At 41.3% G+C, this 17,824-nt stretch overlaps 1 protein-coding gene and 2 pseudogenes across 1 annotated transcript; 1 reads left to right on the plus strand and 2 right to left on the minus strand.

The window, feature by feature from the left end:
- Positions 1-5,514: 5,514 nt before the first annotated feature.
- LOC147486763 (subtilisin inhibitor-like) lies at positions 5,515-6,868 on the minus strand. The gene is made up of 2 exons (XM_086573076.1): positions 6,557-6,868; positions 5,515-5,954 (listed from the first exon to the last, which is right to left on the minus strand). The coding sequence occupies exons 1-2, from the start codon at positions 6,684-6,686 to the stop codon at positions 5,728-5,730; spliced, it is 357 nt and encodes a 118-aa protein (XP_086429202.1). The 5' UTR covers positions 6,687-6,868; the 3' UTR covers positions 5,515-5,727.
- Positions 6,869-11,378: 4,510 nt separating this feature from the next.
- On the minus strand, positions 11,379-13,434 carry LOC147486764 (uncharacterized; annotated as a pseudogene).
- A 431-nt stretch (positions 13,435-13,865) lies between these two features.
- LOC147486765 (uncharacterized) lies at positions 13,866-16,622 on the plus strand (annotated as a pseudogene).
- The last annotated feature ends 1,202 nt before the right edge of the window (positions 16,623-17,824 follow it).

The following is a 17,824-nucleotide window of genomic DNA, read 5'->3' on the forward strand; positions in this document are numbered from 1 at the left end:
AGATGGCTACCACGTCTTTGTTGAATGAGGAGACTAGAAGGAGTTCAAGAAGCAGCTCCTCTCACACAAAGATCCTTGTCACAGAGAAACGGGGAAGAGGATGGAGCAGAAAACCATCTCATTCTAGAGGTGATGACAGAAGCAAATGTAGAGGTGAAGCTAGAACTCTTAAGGCAGATAGGCAATGTTGCTACTGTGCCACTAAGGGTCACTTTAGGTATGAGTGCAAAACACTAAAGAGGGATGAGAAGAATAACTGTGTATATGAAGACATGGTAAAGAGGAACAGAAACTCATGCAGAGTTACTACCGCACTAGTCGATGATGGTCTAGTAGGAATTGTGTCAGATTGTGATGAGTGCTGTCTTAGTACCTCCTGCCAGGATACAGAGTGGGTGATAGATACAAGAGCATCCTATCACGTCACACCGCATAGGGGATTATTCACTACCTACAGTTGTGGTGAATATGGTGAAGTGAAGATGGGCAACAGTGGAGTCTCGAAGATTGCAGGCATTGGGGATGTTCATATAGAAACCAATGTTGGATACACCTTGATACTCAAGGATGTAAGACATGTCCCTGACATTCGGCTAAGCCTAATTTCCGCTGGGAAGTTAGATGATGATGACTTTCTAAACTCGTTTGGTAACGAGATATGGAAACTGAATAGAGGTTCCATTGTAACAGCCAAAGGGAAGAAAACTTGCTCTCTTTACAAAAAACAGGCTAGTTTGTGTAAAACAGAAGTAAATGCGGCAGAAGAAGAAGCTTCCTCCGAACTATGGCACAAGAGACTGTGTCATATGGGCGAAAAAGGCATGAAAGTTCAAAGTCCTTGCTAGACATCAAAGGTACACATTTAAATAGATGTACTCACTGTTTGGCAGGAAAGCAACATAGGGTGTCTTTCCAAAAATTCCCATCTCACAAAAAGGATAACGTCCTTGAACTAGTGCACACAGATTTATGTAGTCCTATAAAAGTAAAGTCCCACAGGGATCAACCTATCACCGTCGAAGTCTCTAAATAGTGATTATCTAGAGAGAGTATGGTCAGGCAGAGATGTTGATTATGGATACTTGAGGGTATTTGGGTGCAGGGATGTTGATTATGGATACTTGATGGTATTTGGGTGCAGGGCATTTGTGCATATTCTGAAGGATGAGAGATCCAAGCTTGATGACAAAGCCAAGCAGTGCATTTTTCTGGGTTATGGGGATGAGAAGTTTGGCTACAAACTCTATGATCCGATTAACAAGAAGGTAATCCAAAGTCGAGATGTTGTGTTCTTGGAAGACCAAACCATAGCATATTTCGAGGAGGGTGAGAAGCTACAAGCTTTCATTAATGATCTTGTTGAGTCATAACCAGAAGTTCCTACTGTGGAACGTGCAGAAGGCATTGAGAATGCAGAGAACCATGGGCTTGAAGCTCATGATGAGAATCATATTGCTCATGATGGGATATAACCTATTGATATAGAAGATGCAGATGAAGTGTATGAACCACCACCAGAGCAAGCAGAAGTGCATCCTCCTAAGGCACCAGCAGATGGGGCAAAGAGGTCAAACAGAGAGAGACAAGCTTCAACCAGGTATCCACCACATACGTATGTTCTACTATCGGATGGTGGAGAACCTATGTACTATCAAGAGACTCTTGAAGGTACAGACAAAGAGAAGTTGTTGAAAATCATGCATGATGAGATAGATTCTTTGCATAAGAATCACACTTATGAGTTAGTTGAGAAACCGGAAGGAAGAAAAATTCTCAAGAATAAGTGGATCTACAAAGTCAAGCATGAGAAGAATAATCCACACCCAAGGCACAAAGCTCGCCTTGTTGTGAAGGGATTTGGTCAAAGGAAAGATATTGACTTTGATGAAATTTTCTCTCCTATAGTGAATATGACTTCTATTCGGGTGGTATTGGGTATGACCACAAGTATGAACCTGAAGGTTAAGCAGCTAGATGTTAAGACATCTTTTCTTCATGGAGACCTTGAAGAAGATGTCTACATGGACCAGCTAGAGGGGTTTGAGGTCAAAGACAAGGAGCACCTAGTATGCAAGCTGATAAAGAGCTTGAATGGGTTGAAGCAGACACCGAGACAGTGGTACATAAAGTTTGATTCCTTTATGGCGAAGCAATGATATAAGAAGTCTCCTTCTGATAATTGTGTGTTTGTTTAGAAATTTCCAGACGGGGATTTCATAGTGCTCTTGTTGTACGTGGATGATATGTTGATAGTTGGCCCGAACATCAAAAAAATATCCAAGCTGAAGAAATACTTGAGTAAGTCCTTTGAGATAAATGATTTGGGTCAAGTAAAGCAGATACTTGGGATGCGGATCACTCGTGACAGAAAGAGTGGGAAGTTGTGGCTTTCTCAAGAAAGCTACATTGAGAAAGTGTTGAAGAAATTCAACATGGATCAAGGGAAGCCAGTCAGTTGTTCGCTTGGTGGCCAATTCCGCATGACCAAAGAGATGTGTCCAAAAGGTGAGCATGAGTAGAGTCAGATGGAAAAGATTCTTTATGCATCCGCAGTGGGCAGCTTAATGTATGCAATGGTGTATACAAGACTGGATATTGCTTTCGCCGTTGGTGTTGTAAGCCGATTTCTGTCAAATTCAGGTAAAGAGCATTAGGAAGGTATTAAGTGGATATTGAGATATCTCAAGGGCACTTCCAAATCGTGTTTGTGTTTTGGTGGAAGTAAGCCCTTACTTGAAGGCTACACTGATGTAGACATGGTAGGTGATGTTGACTCGATGAAGTCCACCAACGGTTATCTGGTTACTTTTGCAGGGGGAGCAATTTCTTGGCAATCTAAGTTGCAAAAGTGTGTTTCCCTCTCCACTACAGAAGCCGAGTATATTGCAACCACTGAGTGTTGCAAAGAGATGCTATGGATGAAGAGGTTCTTCGATGAACTAGGGCTAAAGCAGAAACAGTTTGTAGTTCTATGTGACAGTTAGAGCACCATCCATTTGAGCAAGAATCCGAGTTTTCATTATAGGTCCAAGCACATACATGTGTGTTATCATTGGATTAGAGAAGTACTCGAAGACAAGCATTTGTGTATTGAGAAGATCCATACCGACAAGAACGGGTCGAATATGATGACCAAAGTCTTATTGAAAGGTAAGTTTGATGTTTGTTGTACTACTGTCAGAATGATAGCACACTCCTCCAGTTGATTTGGAAATTGCATGGAGGTATCTTCCCTCACTGTTCGGGAGGGGGAGATTGTTGGAGTTATCTCTCACATAAGGAGAGAAAGAAGTTCAATTTGCGTGAAGAGGTCTGAGTGTGCGCGTGCTCAAATTGGTCTTGCCTAAAAATTGCCAAAAGCCGCGTCCATGCCGTGAATAACTTTACGATTACATTGAGGGCGCGTCGCTGGCCGACATTAGGCTTGCCAGCAAACCGGAGCCACAAATTCCCATATCAATTTTCGTAGTTTTTGGTTGCTACAGTAATTGCAAGATTGCGCGTTACTATATAAAACAGAAACAAGGTTTTGGAAAACCAAAACCTAAGCAACACGAACTAAGGCAACACAAGAGAGAGAAAACCCAATCTTGAAAGCAATCAAGATTGAGAGATAACATTTACAGAGAGACAAGCCTGTAAAGAGAAATGAGTGATCTAGTAAGGTGAGAGACTGAAATGAGTGATTGTAATCTTCCTTCCCACTTTATAAAAGGATTAGCTTTTGTGGAAGTAGGCACCATTGGCCGAACCACGGTATATCTTTGTGTTGTGGTATGCTTATTCTTCTCTTTACATTATTTTGTTGATAGTTGTTTAGAGAGTTGGGCATGTTAGCTAGGTTGTAGTTGATATTTAGAATTTGTCTGGAGTAAAAGTGTTTCATATTACAAATTATCTGTGTAGTGGGGATCAATTGGTATTGGTATTAACTCCAACATATATAGCCTGCTATGGTACGTAGTATCTTAAACTTTGGAGCATCCAATTCCAGTGGACAACGTGTAGAGTAGCCCCATGAATTCATATATTAATCGGCAAGCTAAACTCATGAATATGATGCATGGACAATTAATCTCAAGTTCTCAACACATTCCGAAATGAATCTTATAAAACGTATGTGTTAAAAAAGTTATATTGTGAATGAACATTGAAGGCATTGTGGCATGGATTTTCAATTTGTCTCATCATCACTCACACTTGTTTGAAAACTCGTATATGTCCATCCACTTAGCGCAACATAGAAGTGTTCACTATATTTCTTAAATCTTAATCACCCTTTTTATAAAATACAACTTACTGAAACAATAGCATCTTTAACATACAAAAGTAATGGGAAATTTGTGGAGGCCTTTCAACTCTACCGGAGTCGTCAATATACAATCGGACACATTGTGACCAAAATTCGTAGGTTACAATCTGACCAGGTATAACAACCTCAATGTAAGCAAATCCAACTTTATCTTACTTTCTGCTTCTTCAGCCCTTGTGCCCGTCAGTTCTGGACAACTTTTTGCATTCAATATATAATCTACTTGTCATGAAAAATAAAGAAATGTGCATTAGAGAATTCAAATCGACATTACCACTGAATTTACCATGAAGAATGAACCAGTACTGTTTTGTTTCAAATCAAAAGGAACTTACTTCGAGCATCCAAAATGTCTTGTGGTAGTCCAAGGTATTCTTGAGTGCTTCGGCCACTACAAGGAACAAAAGAAGTAGGGTGGAGCAGCACTCTGCAGCAGTAGTAACAAAGCGCATAGATAACCTTTTCTTCTGTTGGTAAAATTCTGTGTAAATCGGTTTGATATAACAAAGAAACAGAGCTTTTGTTATTGTCAATTCCCAACTGCCACCACTAGGCAACAAAAAGAGTGGCCGGCAATATTTTGTTTTTAAAACTTTTCGTTTCTTGGGCATGTGTGGGGCTTTCAAAACCCGAGGCTAGGCACCAGCACCTGTCTGGTCAAACCAGCACTGCCAATTTCCCACAACTAAGGTGAGTCCTAAGGACAGTCTAAAACGAGACCTCATGTGCTTGTTGATGTACTCCAAAGTCCAAACCAGGAGAGCTTGATTTGGATCGAATACCTTGGGCAACACATACATGAGCTCATAATATCAATTTCGAAAGTTGAAAAGTTGTAATCTCATAAATACAGCAGGAAGAAGCATTTATACTAGAGTATCCGGCTTATGGATTTTGCTTGAAAATAAATTGTGGACAGATGATCATGGTTGAGCTTGTTTGCCTGTAAGAACTTTCATGTGCGAGCTAGAGCAGAAATGTTTCAAGTTGTTGGCGGTATCCGAGTATTTCTACTATACGTTCAAATTCCTTCTAAAAGTTTGAGAAAAGGAAGATATTCTATGGTTGAAGGGTACTTTGCGGGTCGATCAAAATGTGATTTGAGCACTTTGCAAGTTTGTAGGCTGTTTAATCCTTTAACTTACAAATGTATGATGTTCATATAGAAAACGAATTAGAGGAAACAACATTTAGACAATCAGTAGAGTAAAGCTGGTGCGGGCCCACAATTTGTTACATAACAAAAATTACAGACTTTTTCCTCATACATTCACCTTAAGTTGGAAAGTGATTCAGAAATCACAATCCATTAATATAGATTAATAATGTTACATGCAATAGTTGATATATAGTCTCATTGTTTACAACTTGTTTGGACAAGAAGTACATCTTACTGCTCCGCCGAAGGGATGTCCTTAACCAACTTGTGGAGGCCTTGCAACCTTCCCAGAGGCATCCACATATAATCGGACACGGCGAGTATTGAAATCCATGGTTACATAGTGATCTGGAGGAACCACCTGGATGTTAGCTCTCGGCATATCCAATTTTATTTTATTCTCTGCTTCTTCTGCCGTTGTGCCCATCAATTCCGGCCAACGAGTCTTTGGACCTGAACGAACTGCATCTGGTATTAATATTCCTACATGAGACACAACATGTAATTCTTCAGATGATGCATCTAAGATGAAGAAATTCAAAGTAATACTACATCTACTTGGCACGTAAAAACCAAAAACAGGCAACAATAACAATAGCAACCTATTATAAGCACTCCTATTTTTGGGTGAAGCCTTCATGATTTCTGATTCACGTAACAAATATTTTAGTTCGTAATAGTCAAATCTATAATGAATCTGGCTGGTTTCAACTTCTATGGCTTCTACTTCACTATTGATTCTCTAGATTATTGGTATATCACACTTGCATGGTTCAGAGACTTCTAAATCGCAAACCACGTCAGTTTTAGGTAGAAGATGTCGTTATGCTGCTTCGACACTTCCCAGTTCAAGTTAAGCAATTGTGTTGGTAAAATGAACTTGTGCACATTTACAAATAAAGGCATGGGGTGATGGTGAGATGCACTTGCACACAAGTTCAGATCAAGCAATTGTAATGTTGCAATGCACTTGAGCACATGTTTTAAACTAGGAAATGGTGCAATGCACTTGCACTATGAACAACTAACCATAACTTCGCACATAGTAATAGATCAACCAACTATACTAATGAAAGAGAACTTACTTTCATGTTCCAGTGGTCCAGTAGGCTGTTCTTCAGTAAGTTCAGTCTGCTTGTTCTCCTCAGCCATGGCAATTAACAACACTAAGGTGAAGAGGTAGATGTGGTGAGTAAGCAGAAAGTTCACCTTCATGTTTTTTAGTGGTCAGTGGTATCTCTATAAAAGCAGCTTTCAAAGATATTGCAGTCTTGCAGACAAAAACAAAGGATGAAGTCTCTTTGGTATTGTCTATTCAATCACCACTTGGCAACAAAAAAATCACAGGCCGGCACATGAATATTTTTGTAAGCTAATAATCACTCAGAAAAAAACAATGCCCTTGATGGGTTGGTAGGTACAGGTTAGAGTTTGATGATAGGTACAGGTTAACGATTGATGCTGTAGTGGAAACTTAGTCGGGTATGGATAATGCGGAAATCGACAAGGCTGCTTGCCGTTTAATTTGTCAAGTCCCCGAAAATATTAAAGAAACTAGCCAAAAGTGCACGTGCCTTGCACGTGATCAAGGTACACCATCTATTGCCCAGAAACTCATGAATGAAAGACCCGCCACGTTACCAGGAAAAAAGAAAAAACACATTGGAATATTGGATGACCTGCCAAAGCAAATATATCTGCTGGGAACTGTGAAAAATGTCTACATTAGGTGTCATACATAAAATTATAAAAATAATTAACCTGAGCAAATTTGTAATGAGTATTTAGTTTCCTATCTCTATAAAATAAAATTATAAAATTTATAACAGGGAGCGACTCTAGAGGACAAATCGGCTGAAAGAGAAACTCTAGAGGACACGTTATTTTTGTAATCACTCACAAGGACCGGGTGGATGAAAGTTCAAGTTTACCCTTAACGCGAAATAAGAACGGCTCGGGTATATGAAAGGTCAAGTATACCCCTGAAGAAAAAAAATAAATGGCCCGACCCAACTGAAACAACCCGGTTATGAATATTGATTGTTCATACCCACAATAGGTATGAATAATGATTGTTCATACCTATCCATGTATGAACAATAGCTATGAACATTGATTGTTCATACCCCCAATTATGAACATTAGCTATGAACAATGAGTGTTCATACCTATTTGAGTTATGAATAAGCATTATTCATACCTATCAATGTATGAACATTGAACCAGTTATGAACATTGATTGTTCATACCCACAATAGGTATGAACATTAATTGTTCATACTTATCCATGTTGAACATCAGGTATGAACATTGATTGTGGCTATGAAAATATGAACCCAAAACAGATATGAACAATAACTGTTCATACCCCAAATTATGAACATTAGCTATGAACAATAGGTATGAACAAAACAGATATGAATAATAAATGTTCACACCCAAAACAGATATGAACACGGATTGTTCATACCTCCGTGTTCATACCCAAAAAAACATGAACGCAAAACAGATATGAACATTGATTGTTCATACCCAAAATAGATATGAACAATAAATGTTCATACCCAAAACATATATTAACATTGATTGTTCATATATGTTTTAAAAAAAAACATGAACCCAAAATAGATATGAACATTGACTGTTCATACCCAAAATATATATGAACAATAAATGTTCATACCCAAAACAGACATGAACATTGATTGTTCATACCTAAAACATATATGAACAATAAATGTTCATACCCAAAACATATATGAACATTGATTGTTCATACCCAAAACCGACATGAACAATAAATATTCATACCCAAAACATATATGAACATTGATTATTCATATATGTTTTTAAAAAAAACATGAACTCAAAATAGATATGAACATTGATTGTTCATACCCAAAACATATTTGAACAATAAATGTTCATACCAAAAACATATATGAACATTGATTGTTTATACCCAAAACAGATATGAAAAATACGTGTTCATACCAACAAAAACACATGAACCCAAAGTAGATATGAACAATAAATGTTTATACCAAAAACAGATACGAACAATACGTGTTCAACAGTAAAAAATAAACAATCATTGTTTGATTAACATTAAAATTTTAGAGGATCTTGGTGGAATTGAACCACCATCACCTTTGGATATCTCCAAAGTGCTCGCCCATTTGAGACTATATGTGCATTAGAGGAGAAACACCCTGTTACAACACAATACCGCAAATAATCCCACTAGTATGAGAGCTATATTTGATATCGGCTGCACCAATTAGGTTGCCTACGTACCCATTTCGGGATCAAGCCGCCGTAGTTCACTTCCACCCTCTCCCCCTCTTTGCTTCCATTCCCAGCCCCCCCCCCCCTTCTCTATCTCCTCCTCTCCTCCTTTTTATATCCCTATTTTAGGGTTACTCATAGGGCATAGTTTGGTCCTGGGCCCATTTTCTGGGCCCAATACACACTATGGTCTGGGCCTTATCTCTTGGCCCAGTACTTATGTGATACATCCCTAAATATGGCTACTACAATTGCCTCCTTCTCGAGTTCGACGGCGATGACGACGGTGGACCCGAGAAGTCCTCAAACTTCCTTGTCTCTTTCTCTGAACTCTAGATATCCACATTGTCCTGTGACTGTACGTAGCCTTCTTCTCCTCAGGACATCTCATATCCACGTGCACTTTCGGCTACTAGACCGTATGTCTGTGAAGTGTCTCACTTTATCGGTTCTCATTCATATAACTCATTAGCGTATCCACGAAGGGTCTCATCCCCTTCGCTCTCACTCTTCAAACTCAATTCTCATGCCAGCGAAGTGTCTCCACCCAGCTATCCACTCTCATCTACAAAATTCACTACCGTACCCACATAGTGTCTTGTCCCGGCCATAAGCTCTCCTCCACATAACTTACTACCATGTGCATGGAATGTCTCACCCTTTCGCAGAACTCAACATTGTATCCGCCAAAGGGCTCATCCCTTTGCCCTTACTCATGGACCTCAATATCCCGTCCATGAAAGGACCTCGCGTCCCTTCCCATTCAGGTTTGGAACCCGGCATGAAGGCTCATCACCCCATACTTGTCTCGTTCTTGAATGAATCCCTCGAGAGGCAACTTCGGCTTGCCCCCCACGTTTGATTCGGATCTCATGTCCGCGGAGGGCTCATCACCCCAAAATTATCTCTCGCTAAGGAGTGGAGTCGATGAGGGCAACTTCGGCTTGCCCCATGTTTGATTCGGATCTCACGTCCGCGATCTCTTGTATCTCCAACCTCGGCCTCAACCGGCTCTGGGGCTACTCTCTTTGACCCTGTTTGCCTTTGCCGTTAGTTGAAGGGCTCATCCCACTCCAGCTGGCTCGCTCGGGCTCTCGCTATATGGGGCTCTCTCATTGCCCCATGTATCTCTAGCATCTCGATTCGGGAGGGCTCATCCCACTCCGCTGGCTCGACCGGTTATCGCCGGTTGGGGCTCTCTCATTGCCCCATGTATCTCTAGCATCTCGATCCGAAGGGGCTCATCCCACTGCGGGCTCGGGCGGGTTATGCCGCCGGTTAGGGGCTCTCTCATTGCCCCATGTATCTCTAGCATCTCTGATCCGCGAAGGGCTCATCCCACTCCGCGGGCTCGACCGGGTTGTCGCCAGTTGGGGCTTTCTTATTGCCCCATGTATCTTTAGCATCTCTGATCTGCGGAGGGCTCATCCCACTCCGCGGGCTAGACTGGGTTGTCACCGGTTGAGGCTCTCTCATTGCCCCATGTATCTCTAACATCTCTGATCCGCGGAGGGCTCATCCCACTCCGCGGGCTCGACCGGGTTGTCGCCGGTTAGGGCTCTCTCATTGCCCCATGTATCTCTAACATCTCTAATCCGTGGAGGGCTCATCCCACTCGACGGGCTCGACCGGGTTGCCACCGATTGGGGCTCTCTCATTGCCCCATATATCTCTAGCATCTCTGATCCGCGGAGGGCTCATCCCACTCCACAGGCTCGATCGGGTTGCCGCCGGTTGGGGCTCTCTCATTGCCCCATATATCTCTAGCATCTCTGATCCGCGGAGGGCTCATCCCACTCCGCAGGCTCGACCGGGTTGTCGCCGGTTGGGGCTCTCTCATTGCCCCTTGTATCTCCAGCATCTCTGATCCGCGGAGGGCTCATCCCATTCCACGGGCTCGACCGGGTTGTCGCCTGTTGGGGGACTTCTCATTCCTGAAATTGTCTAGCGCCCAACACCATTCGGATCTTTGACATTCTTTCCACTGCCCTTGTTTCCTCAGCCATTTCACCCTTGATAACCACGACCAAGGCCTTCATGGCGTTAGCACTTGGGTCTCTACGCACTTAGGTCTTACTAAGACGACAACTTGCGCCTCTAAGCTCTCTCTTTCACACACCCGATCTCAACGCGAACCCCCTCCTCCCTCTGTTACGACTTCTTTTCCCTGTTCTCTGGAAAGGTGCCCTCTTTATCTGGTTTTCCCAAACCCCAAATAGTGTTGGCGGCCCCATTTTTCTCTCCCACCTAGTGATATTTTCAATCATTCGCCAACACAATCAGCCCTTCATCGTCTTGTGAAGCAAACAATCCAATTACGCGAACGGTTTTCTTAAGCTATATCCAAGCAATGCATGTCAACATATGTATAATCATACGCAATTTAGGACACTTCCATGAACCATGCATCCAAGGTGCGACCTGCAAAGGAATTTTTTAAATAGGGTCGGCAACTCCACTCATCGATAAAGAAGACCATACCCACATGAAGATCTAAACAATCCATTAGTTCATCAAGCCGTGAAAAAATAGGCTTCGTTGAAAAGGATATCGAATCGATAAATTTGTTTTACGATCGGATAGATCAAAGCTATGTTGTCCAAGACTTGATGATCAACCATAAGTATAGGAATTCTCCACAAATCAGACACAGCAACCTACTTCAACATGTAAGATCCTATTTCCTGGCACACTTTGAGACATGAAACAACCACGGCCATCTATGAGAAATTCTGAAGCATTGTCCATGACCACAGTTAAGAAATTCTTGCTTAGATTCTGTTCTTCCTCTTTCATCTTGGTCCCTTTCGTTCTATCATAATCTACATAAATGTTACACATCTTTGGCGCAGGAGCTTACTGCCAACCATATAATCTTTTCGAAACCTCTACTCCTGTAGTGCTTCCTTGCAACAGCAACCAAGGGCAACAGCTGAGAATCAGTTGTTCATCCAAATCCTTAAACTAGACCACTCAACAATGGAGACATAACCGAAGCTTAAAAGTAGGCCAGGGTGTCTCTCTTTCTGTCCTGCCGCGCTCCTGGACTATTGGCCAGAAAATACCCATCTTCTTCAACAAGATTTTAAGAGTCTCATGCCTGTTGGCAAGTTCCATTAGTACCTTGATTCTCCTAAATGAGATATTACTTGGCTTATGCCCCTTCTCAACCATCTGCAAGAAACAATTCTTAGCTTCTTCGAACTTCCCTAGATCAAAAAGCAAATCAAACAACACATCAGAGACCCAAATATACGACACAAACCCCTTCTCCAACATGTCCTTCCACAGCACCAGAGCCATCTGCACCTTCTCTTGTTTCTTACACAATCTAATAAGAAACATACAAGACTGTGTATTCGGCAGACATCCAGCCTCCCTCATTCTCTTACACAAATTCCAGGAGCTGCCCAAAGTCATTCGACCAATAGAAAATCCTAAAGAATAAGCTATAAGTTATAGCATTTGGACACAAGCCCTTACGTACCATCTCATCCATCAAGGTACAAGCATCCATGACCCTCTTCGCTATGCAGAAATTCCTTATCATAGCATTATATGCAGCAGTATCAGGGTAACATCCCTACTTCATCATCTCCTTCAACATGCCTCTCGCTTTATCCGGCTGACCAACCAACCCTAACCCACCGATAATGCTCATGTACGTATAAACATCAGGAGTCATTCCTCCATCTCTCATATTCTCAACCACCTTTAACGCCCTATCAATTTCCCTATCATCTCCTTGAAATACACATCAACCAAATAATTATACGAACCCACGTCAGGCTTACCCAACTCCCACATCTCTTCAAAAAACCCTTCAGTTTCCTTTTTAAGACCCCACCAATTAACGAGTTTGATAAGTAGATTTAAGTTGACTTGAGTGAGTCTTTCAAGTCTTGAGTTGACTCAGAACTATTAACTATGTGGAATCTGTAAATTTTTGGTGATTGAACGAAATAAGATTTCGGGAAAAATTGGAATTTTGCTCCACCATTAGTGCTACTAAACTCACTCCTAAAACCACCAACGATCTCAACCAAAAACAATACCCATAGCTCCAATATCGACCACATCATATATATCAAAGTTTAAACAAGCCAAAATCATTTCCACCAGTAGCATATAAGAGCCAAAATGGAACTAATTCACTCCCAGCAACAGATCTACTTAACTACAGAAGTTCCCTTCGTTACCCTTTCTAGTAGTTAACACTACCAAATCTACCAAAAAACGGTTACAGCAGAAGGCCCAACTCCCAAGTCCCAACCATACACACAAAATATTTCCAAAACTAACCACAGACCCAAAATAAAGGAATTCTATTCCACCATCAAGTTAGCTAGTTAGGCAACATCTTCAGCAACAAAGTGATAGCCTCCTTCAGAGATGCTTTATGGTTTTCCTTGAAGTTACATAGCTCCTCTACCACATAACGGCCACTAGGATTACATTCATTCAGCTCCTTCAGAGAAGTACACCCGACTTCGTAGACCTCAGAGCCAAAATCTTCGTTTAGATCATTCAACTTCTTATCCTCTTCATCGATTACTAACTCATGTTCCTCTTCCTCATCCGTACCGCAGTGAACAACTTTAAACGGATACCAATCAGAGTCTCCCAAACGAGCTTGCCATAAAGAACAAAGTTGAGCTGCTTTGTCATCAGCCATATTAGAAGGATATAACGTGTTATTCGAAATGGTTTAATGTCTAGATCACCCATACGCTTCACTCCAAACTCAATACATCCCGAAATTCCCAACAATACTCTTCTCAGGCTCCAAACTCAATTACGCCTCAATCTTATACGACACCGAAGGCGGTACCCACTGTTTACACTGAAAACATAAGTCCCAATTCCGCTTGACTTGACTCACACCCACCACCGGCTACTACCAACTTTCCTTCTTTCACTTTTTTGTGATATCTCACTTCCATTTTCTTCATAAACTTAGGTTCACCCCATACATCTAAATAAACTCAACTAGTTTCCACATAAATTGACATAACCGGCTCACTGTAAAGACGAACTGGTCCACCACAGTTTAAAACAAGTTGCTTGGATTTATTAAAAAGGTTTAAAAGTGAAGATGGGTATGAAATGTCTGCTTTGACTATGGAAATGGAAGATGGGGTAGTGGATTTTGCTGATCTTCACGCCCAGGTGAGTGTTTGGGCTAAATTTTATGGGTTTCGATCACTGAATATTGGACCTGACAGCTCGAATAGTAGTGAACTATTATTAGAACTTGACGGCTAGAAGTTTGAAATCGGGTTCCCACAGACGGCGCCATTTGTTACAACACAATACCGCAAGCAATAATCCCACTAGTATGAGAGCTATATTTGATATCGGCTGCACCAATTAGGTTGCCTACGTACCCATTTCGGGATCAAGCCGCCGTAGTTCACTTCCACCCTCTCCCCCTCTCTGCCTCCATTCCCAGCCCCCCCTCTCTATCTCCTCCTCTCCTCCTTTTTATATCCCTCTTTTAGGGTTACTCATAGGGCATAGTTTGGTCCTGGGCCCATTTTCTGGGCCCAATACACACTATGGTCTGGGCCTTATCTCTTGACCCAGTACTTATGTGATACATCCCTGAATATGGCTACTACACACCCGATACTACAACCACCTGTGAGACCGACTGTTCCTTTTGCTGAGCCTCCTCTAGTGGTAGAGAGAGATGCCCTATTATCATGTATTAGGTCATTTTCGAAAGGTACTTCTTGTGGTCGTGATGGTCTTCGAGCTCAGCATTTGTTGGATGCTATGAGTGGTGCAGCAGCAGCTATATCATCTGATTTGCTAGATGCATTGACTCCTGTAGTGAATCTTTGGTTATTGGGACGATGTCCACAGTCGTTAGCGGAATTCATTGTGAGTGCTCCGCTTACTCCACTTCTCAAGCCGGATAATAGTATTCGTCATATAGCTGTGGGGATGGTTTGGCGTCGTCTGGTCTCCAAGATTGCAATGAAAGGAGTTTCCCAAGATGTGGTAGGATACTTACAGGATTTTCAGTATGGGGTTGGTGTTTCTGGTGGAGCAAAAGCGATTTTGCATGCTGTCAATTGCATAGTGTATGCTAATAGTGACAGTACCTCTCTTTCGATGTTGCTTGTTGATTTTCAGAATGCTTTTAACATGGTTGATCAGACCACCATATTGAGAGAGGTTCGTATCCATTGCCCAACTATTGCCCCTTGGGTTGAATACTTGTATTGTCAACCTGCGAGGTTATATATGGGGGATGGCTACATATGGTCTGCTACTGGGGTCCAGCAAGGTGACCCTTTAGGTCCCCTTCTATTTACACTGGTGTTGCATCCCTTGATTCTGCAGATCTAGTCCAGTTGTTAGTTGTTGCTACAGGCTTGGTATCTAGATGATGGAACTCTGATCGGAGATACAGAACAGGTGGCGACAGCTTTGGGTATGATTCAGGACGAAGGACCTTTTTACGGGCTGGTTCTTAATGTGGCTAAAACTGAGATATTTTAGCCATCACTGGATCCACGTCGCTCCACTCCTGGTCTCTTTCCTTCAGATTTGTCCCGTCCTCAGCAGGGAGTCAAGTTACTTGGAGGTGCGGTCAGCACTAATTCATCCTTTGTCATGGGGCTTGCTCGCAAGCGTGTTGAAAAGGTTGTGACTTTGATGGACCATTTAGCTATATTGGAAGATCCACAGTGTGAGTTAGCTCTCTTACATGCTTGTGCTGGGCTCTCTAAGTTGGTCTTTGCGATTCATACTTGTCCACTATCCCTTTTTAGAGAGGCAGCTAAAACTTTTGATCGACATCTCCGCAGTGTTCTCCAGGGTATTGTGGTTTCTGATGGTCTTAACTTCGGTGATTTGCAGTGGCGTTTATCGACACTCCCATTATGTCTGGGTGGGTTAGGTATTTATTATGCCACTGATGTCTCTACTTTTGCATTTGTCGCCTCCCGTTATCAAACGTCTGAGCTTCAGAACCACATTCTTAGGAGTTGTGGGCTAGTGCCTTTGGATGAGATTCTTGATGTTGCTAGCAGTGCATTGAGTCTTTGTCTACCCGATTTTGACCTCATTTCTATGGCTGTGAATGCTACCGTCCCCTCAAAACCACAAAAAGTTTTGGCGGAAGCGTTTTATGGTAAGATTGTTGCTGGTCTTGAGAGGGAGTTTGTGTTATCTACTCGTCAGAAAGCAGTCATTGGATGCTTGCAGTCAGAACACGCAAAGGATTTTCTACTTGCTATTTCGATGGAGGGACTTGGACCGGTATGTGTCCGGTGGAGTATCGTTCTATTCTCCTGCATAAATCTCATGATTCCTTTGTACTCTGATGGTGGTCTATGCCCTGTTTGCAAAAAGAGTAGACTAAATGCTTTCGGGGACTATCCAGCACATTGTAAACATTTTCCAGGTTTCAAATACCGACATGATCATGTCAGAGATATTTTATGTGATGCATTTTGGAGGGCTGGGGTACAAGTGAAGAAGGAGGCTCCCGTGAATTTTCTCACTGATCCAAATGAGGGAAGATCTACACTTCGCCCTGCGGATGTATTGATATACAGTTGGTCTGAGGGGAGACATGCATGTGTTGATGTAACTGGCACCTCTCCGTTGGTAGGGCTTGGGAATGGAGTCTTTGAAGTGGGAGAAGCAGCTAAGAGAGCAGCGACAGGGAAGATGGAGAAACATGAGAAAGCTTGCACGGCTAACCAGCATTGTTTCATTCCGTTTAGTTTCGACACTTTCTGTTTCTTGGAACAACAGGCTGTTGAGCTTTTCAAAAGACTTCAGAAAGTTTTGGACAGTAACGTTATGACAACAGGTTCTAACAAGTTTGTTTTTAGAAGAATATGATTTGCTATTCAGCGGCGCAGCTTGTTGCACGCTTGTCCTAATTAATTGTAAAATTTCTCATCAATATCAATAAAATTTCCACTTTGAAAAAAAAAAAAAAAAAAATAAAATGATGATAATGGTGTGATACTTTGTTTTCAATGTCTTTTATTTGTTGGATAATGGTTGCCATCTTTGTTCAACTTCTTTAAAATAATTGAAGCTTCGCACAATTTCGTCTATTTCTCGACTTTGGTTTTAGATTTTTTTTTTCTCATAATTTCGTTTGATTAAAACAGGGAAGGGGTTTTGGGTTTTCTCTCTCGTAATTTTGTTGATTAAAATAGGGAAGGGATTCAATTTGTAGTTTGATGAGGTGCATTATGAATCAAAAAGTCAGGTCAGTTGGAGAAGAAAGTGGTTTTGGGTTTTCTCACTCGTAATTTTGTTTATTAACATGAAAGGGTAAAAGTGGTATTTAAGAAATATAAAATAAACCAGGCCAACTTATTTTGTCCTTGAGGGTTATTACAATTAAGAAATTGAGTCCGTGAGTTATTTCATTGATGAAAATGGTTTTGTGAGTCATTATCACAAAACACTGTCCTCTGTTTTGAATTGAAATTGGGCCGATTTCTTGAATTTATAAAAGGTACAATTGATCAACTGAATCTCAACGCACACAAATTACAATTAAACACTCAATATGAAAGTTGTCAATCTACTGCATCTCTATGTCTTTGTAAGAATCCAAGACCTGTATATAACACAATTACTATGAATTAGTTGAATTACAAAATAAGGTAAGCATGACAATATCGATCGACACGACTATTGAAAAGTGCATGTTAGTGTGGTTATCATCTCTACATTTAATCACAAACTTAAGTTTCACAACTTTGTAAAAGAAATGTGTACTGAATATTCCAACTTTAATGGTAGACCATCATAACATTTACCTCCACAATGAACACCACTACAATTGACAGAACTCGATCAACATAACAATTGTCACTAATTACTCCATTGTACTTGATATATTTATTCTGTAAAATCCTCAGTCACACCTACGCTGAAAAATCAAAACTCTTCCACCTAGCAATCACCTAGCACTGGGGTTGACTCATATAACAAATAAAAATTGAGTTGTATATTTGAAACTCAAAAACCTTAACAGCTTGGGTATCGTAAAACACTACAAAATCCTAAATGAACCAAAAAAA

The sequence above is a fragment of the Coptis chinensis genome, chromosome 7 (genome assembly GCF_015680905.1).
Source record: "Coptis chinensis isolate HL-2020 chromosome 7, ASM1568090v1, whole genome shotgun sequence".
Taxonomy (NCBI): Eukaryota; Viridiplantae; Streptophyta; class Magnoliopsida; order Ranunculales; family Ranunculaceae; genus Coptis; species Coptis chinensis.

Bases quoted from the DNA above. Each gene is read 5' to 3' on its own strand.
- LOC147486763 (XM_086573076.1), bottom strand. From the start codon at position 6,686: ATGAAGGTGAACTTTCTGCTTACTCACCACATCTACCTCTTCACCTTA. The intron at 5,955-6,556 runs GTAAGTTCTCTT...TGTCTCATGTAG, and splicing joins TGGACCACTGGAACATGAAA to GAATATTAATACCAGATGCA.